Source organism: Oncorhynchus gorbuscha, linkage group LG23, assembly GCF_021184085.1.
Source record: "Oncorhynchus gorbuscha isolate QuinsamMale2020 ecotype Even-year linkage group LG23, OgorEven_v1.0, whole genome shotgun sequence".
In the NCBI taxonomy this organism is placed as follows: Eukaryota; Metazoa; Chordata; class Actinopteri; order Salmoniformes; family Salmonidae; genus Oncorhynchus; species Oncorhynchus gorbuscha.
In genome coordinates, this window is record NC_060195.1 from 47,472,955 (window position 1) to 47,486,774 (window position 13,820).

Here is a 13,820-nt window from a genome sequence, read left to right on the forward strand (position 1 = left end):
AGATATTTGAGACTGGGATGGAGGTTCACCTTCCAGCAGGACAATGACCTTAAGCATACAGCTAAAGCAACACTCGAGTGGTTTAAAGGGAAACATTTAATGTCTTGGAATGGCCTAGTCAAAGCCCAGACCTCAATCCAATTGAGAATCTGTGGTATGACTTAAAGATTGCTGTACACCAGCTGAACCCATCCAACTTGAAGGAGCTGGAGCAGTTTTGTCTTGAAGAATGGGCAAAAATCCCAGTGGATAGATGTGCCAAGCTTATAGAGACATACCCCAAGAGACTTTCAGTTATAATTGCTGCAAAAGGTGGCTCTGTAAAGTATTGACTTTGGGGGGTGAATAGTTATGCACATTCAAGTTCTGTTTTTTTTGTCTTATTTCTTGTTTGTTTCACCAAAAATATTTTGCATCTTCAAAGTGGTAGGCATGTTGTGTAAATCAAATGATACAAATCCACCAAAAAACTATTTTAATTCGAGGTTGTAAGGCAACAAAAAAGGAAAAATGCCAAGGGGGGTGAATACTTTCGCAAGCCACTACTAGACTTGTAAGCCTTGTAAATTAATGGAGGTGCAGAGAGAGAGCAAAGGGAAGCCGGCTGCGAGCCTACGACCAGACACGGTGGATGACATCCTTTTCCTGCACAGCAATTTGAAGAAATCCAATGATCAATGGACTGTTTGAAGTCATTTTTTTGTATATTTATTTGTTGTCTAATATTAGACGGCTCTTTAAAGTGATTTGAGTTGTCAATGTGTCACATTGCATTGTGAAAAAAATCTATATTGTTATTAATTCATGGAATAGTTTCATTTTTGCCAAATGTTGAATAGACATACAGACAAATGTATGAATGCAGGAAAAAAGGAATAACAGCATACTGTCTGTAGTCAAAAACAATTAGACTAAATAATTTGATGTTATTTATTTGGGCAACAGATCGGCTCTTGGAACTCATTAAGAGGCGGCTTCTATCTTCAATATAATCATTCATTCAGAAGGTTAAACACATAGGTCTTACGCCTGCAGTACATTAAATGAAATGACCAGGTACATTTTGTATTAGGTTATAATAATCCATGCCTTCTGGGAATGTTATAAAGTCCAAAAGTTATGGGCGGAGTTAGAAAGTTGGGGTTCAGAAGTATTACAATGGAAACTTTTAATCTGTCTGTCTGCATATTTCAAGACATGACATATAAGGGTGCAGTGAAATACCCTATGGGTTGGACAATACTTTTCTCATCAATCATCTTGAAAAATGTTTGAAAGTGCATGGGTGATGGAGAGAAACAAAAAATGGTGCAGTTTGAGACCATGTGCCCCGTGTAGCTGTTGGAAGAGCATGGCGCTTGAAACTACAGGGTTGTGGGTTCGAGTCCCACTGGGTAAAAGTATGAAAATGTATGCACTCACTACTCAGCAAGTCACTCCGGATAAGAGCGTCTGCTAAATGTTAGAAAGTTATTTTGCTGGAGCGTGTGCTATGGGTGGGTGTTACTATGGTGACCAGTGAGCTGTGATAAGATGGAGCTTTACCTAGCAAGGACTTACAGATGACCATGAACCAGTGGATTTGGCGAAAAATGTGTAGCAAGGGCCAGCCAACGAGAGCATACAGGTTGCAGTGGTGGGTAGTATATGGGGCTTTGGTGAAAAAAAAGATGGCACTGTGATAGACTGCATCCAATTTGCTGAGTAGAGTGTTGGAGGCTATTTTGCAAATTACATCGCCAAAGTCAAGGATCGGTAGGATAGTCAGATTTATGAGGGTATATTTGGCAGCATGAGTGAAGGAGAATTGATGCAAAATAGGAAGCTGATTCTAGAATTAACTTTTGATTGGAGATGCTTAATGTGAGTCTGGAAGGAGAGTTAACAGTCTAGACAGACACCTAGGTATTATAGTTGTCCACATATTCTAAGTCAGAACCGTCCAGAGTAGTGATGCTAGTCGGGCGGCCGGGTGCGGGCAGTGATCGGTTGAAGAGCATGCATTTCTTTTACTAGCATTTAAGAGCAGTTGGAGGGCACGGAAGGAGTGTTGTATGGCGTTGAAGCTTGTTTGGAGGTTTGTTAACACAATGTCCAAAGGGCCAGATGTATACAGAATGGTGTTGTCTGCGTAGAGGTGGAGCAAAGAATCACCCACAGCAAGAGCGACATCATTGATATATACGAAGAAATGAGTCGGCCCGAGAATTAAACCCTGTGGCACCCCTATAGAGACTGCCAGAGGTCCGGCCAACGGGCCCCCTGAATTGACACACTGAACTCTATCTGAGAAGTAGTTAGTGAACCAGTCGAGACAGTCATTAGAGAAACCAAGGCTGTTGAGTCTGCCGATAAGAATACTGTGATTGACAGAGTCAAAAGCCTTGGCGGCTGCATAGTACTGTCTTTTATCGATAACAGTTATGATATCGTGTAGGACCTTGAGCATGGCTGAGGTGCACCTGTGACTAGCTCGGAAACCAGTTTCCATAGCCACGTGAACATGTTTGTTCACTTGGCTTTTGAAGACTAGAAAGGCAGGGCAGGATGGATATAGGTCTGTAACAGTTTGGGTCTAGAGATTAATTAACATCGGCATAATCATCTTTAAAAGTCTAACATAACTTCTGTGAAAGACAGGATAAAGTGGAACAGCTGGAGCGAAGAGCTAGAGATTTTTTCTCCTAGCCAAGATCCCGGATTGGCTCATCTCCAACCTCAAATGGTTGAGTCAAAAACCACAATGACGAACTAGAAGCCGATTTTAGGGTCGTTTTTTGTAACCGCGTGCAGGTTGGCAGGTCTGCAAATGTCACAGTGCTGCAGTCTTTAATCCCTTCCCCTCCAGAAACTGTAGCTCAGATTGTGTGTTGTCCCACACTGCAGGTACTGGCTTCTCCATTCTAATCCTGAAAGGCCAAAGTAGGAAAGAAGCTCTGGCTACCTTTTTACCGTGGAGCCATGGGATGAGCCTGCGTTGCCTTTTTTCCCTATCCCAGCCAACCACTTTGCACGATGCGTAATTTCTTTTATCACAGCACCGACACAGAGTGAAGAAAAAGGATATCGTTAGTTCGGCAAGGCTATGAAAGTCACTGGAATGTTTTACACCTCAAAACTCGTTGAACGTCTTACTAGTCATCTCAGCCATCTAAGGGAACATACTTTGTGGGTTTCTTCATTCAGCTTCTAAGGCACCCTATGGGACCACAATGGGCTCTCTCTATATATAGGTCACAATGGTACTGTGTAAAGAACAGCAGCAGGCTTTTACTGGGAAAGTTTGGAGCGGAGGCTTTCAAGAACATTTAATTCAGAGCTCCCTGTTGCCTAAGCGCAAGAGAGAGTAAAATAGCTACAAGGCTGGCACGGTTAAATATGCACAAGAACACCGTTTACAGTCATGATCCTATACATGTTTTTACAAGAAAACTACTGTTGAGTGCTTCAAAAGCGCTAATCATAACAGGACGTTCTCCCACAAATAAATGATGATACTTGTCATAACTGATATCCTAAACCATATTACAAAAGGTTGAAAGTTTGGACACACCTACTCATTCCAGGGTTTTTCTTTAAATAATAGTGAAGACATCAAAACTATGAAATAACACATATTGAACCATGTAGTAACCAAAAAAAGTATATTGTAAATTTGAGATTCTTCAAAGAAGCAACCCATTACCTCGATGACAGCTTTCCACTCTTGGCATTCACTCAACCAGCTTCATGAAGAAGTCACCTCGAATGCATTTCAATTAACAGGTGTGCCTTGTTGAAAGTTGATTTGTGGAATTTCTTTCCTTCTTAAAGCGTTTGAGCCAATCAGTTGTGTTGTGACAAAGTACCGGTGGTATACAGAAGATCGCTCTATTTGGTAAAAGTCCATATTATTATGGCAAGAACAGCTCAAATAAGCAAAGAGAAATGAGAGTCCATCATTACTTTAAGACATGAAAGTCAGTCAATGTGTAACATTTCAAGAACTGTGAAGGTTTCTTCAAGTGCAGTCGCAAAAACCATCAAGCGCTATGATGAAACTGGCTCTCATGAGGACCGCCACAACACAGGAAGACCCAGAGTTACCTCTGCTGCAGAGGATAAACTCATTAGAGTTAACCGCACCTAAGATTGCAGCCCAAATAAATGCTTCACAGAGTTCAAGTAACAGACACATCAACTGTTCAGCGGTGAGTGTGAATCAGGACTTCATGGTTGAATTGCTGCAAAGAAACCACTACTAAAGGACAACAATAATAAGAAGAGACGTGCTTGGGCCAAGAAACACGAGCAATGGAGATTAGACCAGTGGAAATATGTCCTTTGGTCTGACGAGTCTAAATTTGAGATTTAGACACAGAGTAGGTGAACGGATGATCTCTGCATGTGTAGTTCTCACAGTGAAGCATGGAGGAGGAGTTTTGATGGTGTGGGGGTGCTTTGCTGGTGACACCGTCAGTGATTTATTTAGTATTCAAGGCACACTTGACCAGCATGGTTACCACAGCATTTTGCAGCGATACGCCATCCCATCTGTTTTCGCGCTTAGTGGAACTATAAGTGCGAAAAGCTGTGTAAGGGCTATTTGACCAAGGAGGAGAGTGATGGAGTGCTGCATCAGATGACCCGGCTTCCACAATCACCCAACCTCAACCAAAATTAGATGGTTTGGGATTAGTTGGACTGCAGAGTGAAGGAAAAACAGCCAAACAAGTGCTCAGCATATGTGAAAACTTCTCAAACACTGTTGGAAAAGCATTCCAGGTGTTGATTGATTGAGAGAATGCCACAAGTGAGCAAAGCTATCAAAGCAAATGGTGACTAATTTGAAGAATCTAAAATATATTTAGATTTATTTAACACTTTTTTGGTTACTACATGATTCAATATGTGTTATGTAGTTTTGTTGTCTTCAGTATTATTCAACAATGTAGACAATAGTCAAAATAAAGAAAAACCCTTGAATGAGTAGTGTGTCCAAACTTTTGACTGGTACTGTATGCGTTATTTTTCTATTGAAAAGTAGGCTTCTATACCTTTAAGATGAGGGAGCCATGAATCTTCTTGAGGATGTCGTCCATCTCCATTAGTTTGGGCTGGATGAGGGAGCTGTGGGGTCCACTGATGTGTCCGATGTGGTCCAGGCCCAGGTAGTGCAGGATCAGAATGTCCCAGTCGTCTCTCTTCAGCGTGCTGTCCAGGTGACGAGTCACGTTGTTGTCAACCTGGGAAGAGTTAGCGGGGACATGTCAACACAAAAGACTAACACCAAGACACAATCTAGACTGTGTCATTGTTTCTGAATCAGACCTCTGAGAAAGTCTTTATGTATAGTATATTAGAAATATTATGTAATAGAAGCAGATTAAATTTAAGCCAATATAATACAGAATCTTGGAAATAAAAATTAGTAAATCGGCATGGCATTCCCATGTAACTAACAATGAAAAAATCACATCAAACAAACAAAATCAATGAGAGTGCAAAGGTTAAAGGGCATGGCCCTGACCTTCAAACAGACAATGACCATGACTGACCTCAGTGTAGTCCGACACAAAGAAAGAGGTGGTGCCATCATACTCCATAAAGTGCTTGGGAAAGAGCTTCACCCAGGTGTCGTCCCCATAGAACACCATCCGCTTGCCCGCCGTCTTGGCCTGCCAGATGAGGTTGTCCTCCAGCAGTGCGGGGGAGTTCAGGTTCATCACCACGTCGATGAAACCTGGGATACTGCCTGTGGTCAGGGCCTAGAGGGAGCAGGAGGAGGAGGGCCAAGGGAGTTTGTCAGTCTACGTACAGTACCAGTCAACAAAAATTGAACAGCTACTCATTCAAAGGTTTTTATTTGTACAATGTTTTACATTGTAGAATAATAGTGAAGACATCAAAACTATGAAATAAAACATATGTAGTAACCGAAATGTAGTAACCATGTAGTAACCAAAAGAGTGTTAAATCAAAATATACTTTATTTTTGAGATTCTTCAAAGTAGCCTTGGTGACAGCTTTGCACACTGTTTTTCACAATTTTGATGTCTACAATGTAGAAAATACTCTAAATAAAGACAAACCCTGGAATAACACCGGAGCTACAGCAATTACAATGTGAAACTGGTGTAAGATTATGTTCAAAGCAATCACCGAATGACACATTTATTTACAATAAACAAATAAAATACTGTATTATGTAATGAGAATACTTTCATAATAGTAGCCTGTCTATGAAGGATTGATAGTGACTATGACTATTTATTGTATCACATAATTTATTACATAATGTTGTGTCCTCTTCAGCTAGTTAAAGCCAATAATGAAACCCATATAGGCCAAGATGTTGTTGGCAGTATCTCACTAGTCTGTCACAAACGAGGCATATCAACATGTTTTCACGCTGACGTGTTTACAGCAACTCTTTGCATAATCACTGTGATTTCTCACAATCAGGCATTCTGGGGCAAATAACCTTGAGGCAGCCTCACAGAAGGAAGCAAACTAGGTTACACTAAACTAATGAAATGGATGCCATGCCTTTCTTTTTCCACAAAATTGTTCTCGTGCTCGTGCTTTAGTCCATTTGCACATGTCAAAAGCACCTGCTGGCCTTTGTAATTCAAGCAAAACTATCAGAATTATCTACATTTAAGGTTGTTGCATGCTTCCCAGTTGAAACATTTTATGCATATATTATGACAACATTATGTGATGTTGTTGTTTGTTTCGGTGTTCCGGCAGCGATTTTCCCGCTGTTCGAGCGGAAAAAAATATATACTTGAGGCAAGTTGAAGTTCTGTTGCCAAAGTCTACGCCCCTTCGTCGGTGATTGGTCAACAGTACTAATACTAGTAGGAACTATGGACGGGATTCTTCAACGAAGTGTTTATCGTCATTCAATGAGACAAGTTTTCATGCACATCGTTTCACTTGAGAAATACGGCACAAAACATCTTAATTAGATTGTGCGACTAAAGCTTAGCGTATTGCTTCCCAGTCGCAACAGTTCCAGCATGTATTACTACAACATTTTGTGATGTTTTTGTGCCTTTTTGTCTTGACCAGGTTTTTTTCCCCGTCTGTTCATGCACAGGCCTCACGCGACCCTATAAGTTCCCGCACTTAACATTCATGTGGACTCTGACGGATGTGATTTTGCCAGACTTCATGGCCCTGTTGGATTGCTTCAACTTCACAAGGTATGTCAACTTGCCCACCCATGACAGAGGCCATGTACTTGACCTTATGTGCACAACTGGCACGGCTCCCTTCCAGCTGCGTGTATTCATGGATTGCCAAGGGAAGCCAGGCTTCCACAAATATTTGAACAATAAAACTAAAATTATCTTTCGTCGCTCTGTGTTTTCCTTACTTTCCATCAATTCGCAAGTGGTCTATTTGCTAAAATCGTCTCTTTCCTAAGGCATGGATGGAGGTGGATTTTGTTTTGACTTCATTCTCAGTACTGGCCTATGATTATGACGGATAATCTGATCTAACTATAAATGCATATAATGTGCCACTGGCATGAGATGATTGGAGTTCAATATGTAGCCTAGATGTAGCCTAGTAGGCTGACGTTAATTAGCAAGCTAACTTAGCTGGTTCATTGTTGCCCATGTTAGCAAGCATTGTTAGGCTAGCAAGCATTTTAGCTAGGTAGCCTATGAAAAAGAAAACTAAAGGCACACTGTATGAAAGAGCAACAGGCCGTTTTGCTAACATGAAAGTGAGGAGAATGGCATTGGTGGACATGACTGTCCTGTGAGGTTCCAAATAGGTCAGATCAGGTTTGCAATGGATGACTTCAACAAGACCCCATCTCACCCGCGGCTGGTGGGGGTTAACAACTCACGCACTGTTGTAAATCCAACGGAGAAGATTCATGTCTACCTCTCCAAATTCACCCAAGGAATGTGCTTTGTTTCAAGAATACTTTTCCCGCCAAAACACGTTCTAAAGCGAATAGTGGAACATTATTTTTAACATAGAACATGGAGAATGGTCAGAGGCGATCTAAAGAACACTGTTGTTTTGTTTGTTATTTTGTGATGTCGTAAAAAAAGGTATACTGTAACTTGAAAAGTATACACTCTATATTTACGAAGTAAGCATCCTCTACGTTGTGTATGAAAATATAAAAAATGTTTTTGTTAAGAGAGGGACATGATTTTAGGACCCATAAGAGACAATTGTTTTACATAAACTTTGCACAGTGACATGTCACACCCCTAAGTGAGGTCAGAGAGCGTGTCAGCCTGACGGAATCGCCCTTTAGAACAAACTGTATAAAATAATGAGTTAAGCATTAACATACCAGAACAGAGAGACTTAGGAGGTGCAGCTCATGTTTAACCTCATTGCAACTCCCCTCCAAGTCTCCGACCACTACCTTGTATCCTTTTCCCTCTCGCTCTCATCCAACACTTCCCACACTGCCCCTACTCGGATGGTATCGCGCCGTCCCAACCTTCGCTCTCTCTCCCCCGCTACTCTCTCCTCTTCCATCCTATCATCTCTTCCCTCTGCTCAAACCTTCTCCAACCTATCTCCTGATTCTGCCTCCTCAACCCTCCTCTCCTCCCTTTCTGCATCCTTTGACTCTCTATGTCCCCTATCCTCCAGGCCGGATCGGTCCTCCCCTCCCGCTCCGTGGCTCGACGACTCATTGCGAGCTCACAGAACAGGGCTCCGGGCAGCCGAGCGGAAATGGAGGAAAACTCGCCTCCCTGCGGACCTGGCATCCTTTCACTCCCTCCTCTCTACATTTTCCTCCTCGGTCTCTGCTGCTAAAGCCACTTTCTACCACTCTAAATTCCAAGCTTCTGCCTCTAACCCTAGGAAGCTCTTTGCCACCTTCTCCTCCCTCCTGAATCCCCCCCCCTCCTCCCTCTCTGCAGATGACTTCGTCAACCATTTTGAAAAGAAGGTCGACAACATCCGGTCCTCGTTTGCTAAGTCAAACGACACCGCTGGTTCTGCTCACACTGCCCTACCCTGTGCTCTGACCTCTTTCTCCCCTCTCTCTCCAGATGAAATCTCGCGTCTTGTGACGGCCGGCCGCCCAACAACCTGCCCGCTTGACCCTATCCCCTCCTCTCTTCTCCAGACCATTTCCGGAGACCTTCTCCCTTACCTCACCTCGCTCATCAACTCATCCCTGACCGCTGGCTACGTCCCTTCCGTCTTCAAGAGAGCGAGAGTTGCACCCCTTCTGAAAAAACCTACACTCGATCCCTCCGATGTCAACAACTACAGACCAGTATCCCTTCTTTCTTTTCTCTCCAAAACTCTTGAACGTGCCGTCCTTGGCCAGCTCTCCCGCTATCTCTCTCAGAATGACCTTCTTGATCCAAATCAGTCAGGTTTCAAGACTAGTCATTCAACTGAGACTGCTCTTCTCTGTATCACGGAGGCGCTCCGCACTGCTAAAGCTAACTCTCTCTCCTCTGCTCTCATCCTTCTAGACCTATCGGCTGCCTTCGATACTGTGAACCATCAGATCCTCCTCTCCACCCTCTCCGAGTTGGGCATTTCCGGCGCGGCCCACGCTTGGATTGCGTCCTACCTGACAGGTCGCTCCTACCAGGTGGCGTGGCGAGAATCTGTCTCCTCACCACGCGCTCTCACCACTGGTGTCCCCCAGGGCTCTGTTCTAGGCCCTCTCCTATTCTCGCTATACACCAAGTCACTTGGCTCTGTCATAACCTCACATCGTCTCTCCTATCATTGCTATGCAGACGACACACAATTAATCTTATCCTTTCCCCCTTCTGATGACCAGGTGGCGATCGCATCTCTGCATGTCTGGCAGACATATCAGTGTGGATGACGGATCACCACCTCAAGCTGAACCTCGGCAAGACGGAGCTGCTCTTCCTCCCGGGGAAGGACTGCCCGTTCCATGATCTCGCCATCACGGTTGACAACTCCATTGTGTCCTCCTCCCAGAGCGCTAAGAACCTTGGCGTGATCCTGGACAACACCCTGTCGTTCTCAACTAACATCAAGGCGGTGGCCCGTTCCTGTAGGTTCATGCTCTACAACATCCGCAGAGTACGACCCTGCCTCACACAGGACGCGGCGCAGGTCCTAATCCAGGCACTTGTCATCTCCCGTCTGGATTACTGCAACTCGCTGTTGGCAGGGCTCCCTGCCTGTGCCATTAAACCCCTACAACTCATCCAGAACGCCGCAGCCCGTCTGGTGTTCAACCTTCCCAAGTTCTCTCACGTCACCCCGCTCCTCCGCGCTCTCCACTGGCGTCCAGTTGAAGCTCGCATCCGCTACAAGACCATGGTGCTTGCCTACGGAGCTGTGAGGGGATCGGCACCTCAGTACCTCCAGGTTCTGATCAGGCCCTACACCCAAACAAGGGCACTGCGTTCATCCACCTCTGGCCTGCTCGCCTCCCTACCACTGAGGAAGTACAGTTCCCGCTCAGCCCAGTCAAAACTGTTCGCTGCTCTGGCCCCCCCAATGGTGGAACAAACTCCCTCACGACGCCAGGACAGCGGAGTCAATCACCACCTTCCGGAGACACCTGAAACCCCACCTCTTTAAGGAATACCTAGGATAGGATAAAGTAATCTTTCTCACCCCCCCCCCCCCCCCTTTAAAAGATTTAGATGCACTATTGTAAAGTGGCTGTTCCACTGGATGTCATAAGGTGAATGCACCAATTTGTAAGTCGCTCTGGATAAGAGCGTCTGCTAAATGACTTCAAATCAAATCAAATTGTATTTGTCACATACACATGGTTAGCAGATGTTAATGCGAGTGTAGCGAATTGCTTGTGCTTCTAGTTCCGACAATGCAGTGATAACCAACAAGTAATCTAACTAACAATTCCAAAACTACTGTCTTATACACAGTGTAAGGGGATAAGGAACATGTACAAAAGGATATATGAATGAGTGATGGTACAGAGCAGCATACAGTAGATGGTATCGAGTACAGTATATACATATGAGATGAGTGTGTAGGCAAAGTAAACAAAGTGGCATAGTTAGTGGCATAGTTAAAGTGGCTAGTGATACATGTGTTACATAAGGATGCAGTCGATGATGTAGAGTACAGTATATACATATGCATATGAGATGAATAATGTAGGGTAAGTAACATTATATAAGGTAGCATTGTTTAAAGTGGCTAGTGATATATTTACATCATTTCCCATCAATTCCCATTATTAAAATGGCTGGAGTTGGGTCAGTGTCAATGACAGTGTGTTGGCAGCAGCCACTCAATGTTAGTGGTGGCTGTTTAACAGTCTGATGGCCTTGAGATAGAAGCTGTTTTTCAGTCTCTCGGTCCCAGCTTTGATGCACCTGTACTGACCTCGCCTTCTGGATGATAGCGGGGTGAACAGGCAGTGGTTCGGGTGGTTGATGTCTTTGATGATCTTAATGGCCTTCCTGTAACAACGGGTGGTGTAGGTGTCCTGGAGGGCAGGTAGTTTGCCCCCCGGTGATGCGTTATGCAGTCCTCACTACCCTCTGGAGAGCCTTACGGTTGAGGGCGGAGCAGTTGCCGTACCAGGCGGTGATACAGCCCGCCAGGATGCTCTCGATTGTGCATCTGTAGAAGTTTGTGAGTGCTTTGGTGACAAGCCGAATTTCTTCAGCCTCCTGAGGTTGAATAGGCGCTGCTGCGCCTTCTTCACGACGCTGTCAGTGTGAGTGGACCAATTCAGTTTGTCTGTGATGTGTATGCCGAGGAACTTAAAACTAGCTACCCTCTCCACTACTGTTCCATCGATGTGGATAGGGGGGTGTTCCCTCTGCTGTTTCCTGAAGTCCACAATCATCTCCTTAGTTTTGTTGACGTTGAGTGTGAGGTTATTTTCCTGACACCACACTCCGAGGGCCCTCACCTCCTCCCTGTAGGCCGTCTCGTCGTTGTTGGTAATCAAGCCTACCACTGTTGTGTCGTCCGCAAACTTGATGATTGAGTTGGAGGCGTGCGTGGCCACGCAGTCGTGGGTGAACAGGGAGTACAGGAGAGGGCTCAGAACGCACCCTTGTGGGGCCCCCCGTGTTGAGGATCAGCGGGGAGGAGATGTTGTTGCCTACCCTCACCACCTGGGGGCGGCCCATCAGGAAGTTCAGTACCCAGTTGCACAGGGCGGGGTCGAGACCCAGGGTCTCGAGCTTGATGACGAGCTTGGAGGGTACTATGGTGTTGAATGCCGAGCTGTAGTCGATGAACAGCATTCTCACATAGGTATTCCTCTTGTCCATGTGGGTTAGGGCAGTGTGCAGTGTGGTTGAGATTGCATCGTCTGTGGACCTATTTGGGCGGTAAGCAAATTGGAGTGGGTCTAGGGTGTCAGGTAGGGTGGAGGTGATCTGGTCCTTGACTAGTCTCTCAAAACACTTCATGATGACGGAAGTGAGTGCTACGGGGCGGTAGTCGTTTAGCTCAGTTACCTTAGCTTTCTTGGGAACAGGAACAATGGTGGCCCTCTTGAAGCATGTGGGAACAGCAGACTGGTATAGGGATTGATTGAATATGTCCGTAAACACACCGGCCAGCTGGTCTGCGCATGCTCTGAGGGCGCGGCTGGGGATGCCGTCTGGGCCTGCAGCCTTGCGAGGGTTAACACGTTTAAATGTCTTACTCACCTCGGCTGCAGTGAAGGAGAGACCGCATGTTTCCGTTGCAGGCCGTGTCAGTGGCACTGTATTGTAAATGTAAATGTAAAGGGGTTTGACATCTGAATCTCAACTCGAGGTAGAGACGATACACTCACCTCCCAACTGGTATGGCTAATTAGCTGTCCTAAGTAAAATGTCTAAAAATGTGAATGTAAGTGGGACTCTATTCTATTACTCTGTTCAAACCACCATATTACCCTACTCTCATCACCTCACTGGGAACCATCGACACGGCTGGCTAGCCAATCTTCAAAGAAGCATCTTCCGGAGTGAAATGAAGGAGAATAAACTCTGTAGTTCTGTTCAGGACTACACGACAAATGCATGTAAATGCATTCATGATTTCTTACGCCAAGCGAGCGACGGTTCATGTGCAAAGTATAGGAGTACTGTAAGCTAGAGTAGTTTCTAAATGTACTAACGTTAAGTGTATGTCTCTCTCCCTCTCTCTCCATGTCTTTTGTAACAAGCAGCCATATTGTTGTCAGTCCACTAGGGACCTGATATTAGCGTATTAAGTGTGTATGTTCATCCTGTGCTACCATTTAGTTAGCTAGTAAATAAATAATTAAACTAATTTGTGTAGGACTGAATACTGAATCATGAGTAAGGCTCGGGCTTTTGCAGATGCAAGGAGGTTACGACTGTTCAGAATGATGATATGATACGAGGTTATGACTAATAAGTTGTCTGTTTATGGATGTGATAATTCTTTAAAGAACCTCTCGTGGTGCCCCAGATCCTAACGAGTAAATTGTTAGATGATTAATTTCAATCGGGTAACAAATAAACATATTTACTTAATTCGATAAATTAGAGTCTTCAGATTAATGTTAGAGTCAAGTCACGACAGTGTTCAACTACTCTACAAGTCAACTTTTAAATTAGTTTTACTTGAGTGTGCAAGCACACACACAGACACACACAGAAATCAGTACCATGGACAGCCACATGATATTTAGCAACACTAATTTAAGTTAATTATTTTTTGGTGTCTTTAAGTTTGTTTTCAGTGTATTAAACTAAGCATACAGAGGGGCAAAAAAGTATTTAGTCAGCCACCAATTGTGCAAGTTCTCCAACTTAAAAAGATGAGGCCTGTAATTTTCATCATGTTAACAAACTATAGTTTTGGCAAATTGGTTAGGACATTTACTTTGTGCACGACAC

The 13,820-nt window shown here is 44.3% G+C and overlaps 1 protein-coding gene across 1 annotated transcript in view; it reads right to left on the reverse strand.

The window, feature by feature from the left end:
- Window positions 1-13,820, reverse strand: part of LOC124011338 (GPI ethanolamine phosphate transferase 2-like) — a 134,254-nt gene that overhangs the window by 106,601 nt on the left and 13,833 nt on the right. The window contains exons 3-4 of the mRNA XM_046324617.1: window positions 5,538-5,747; window positions 5,037-5,225 (exon numbers count right to left, since the gene is read on the reverse strand). Of these exons, the coding sequence (XP_046180573.1) occupies window positions 5,037-5,225; window positions 5,538-5,747 (399 nt within the window). The remainder of the gene's footprint in view (window positions 1-5,036; window positions 5,226-5,537; window positions 5,748-13,820) is intronic.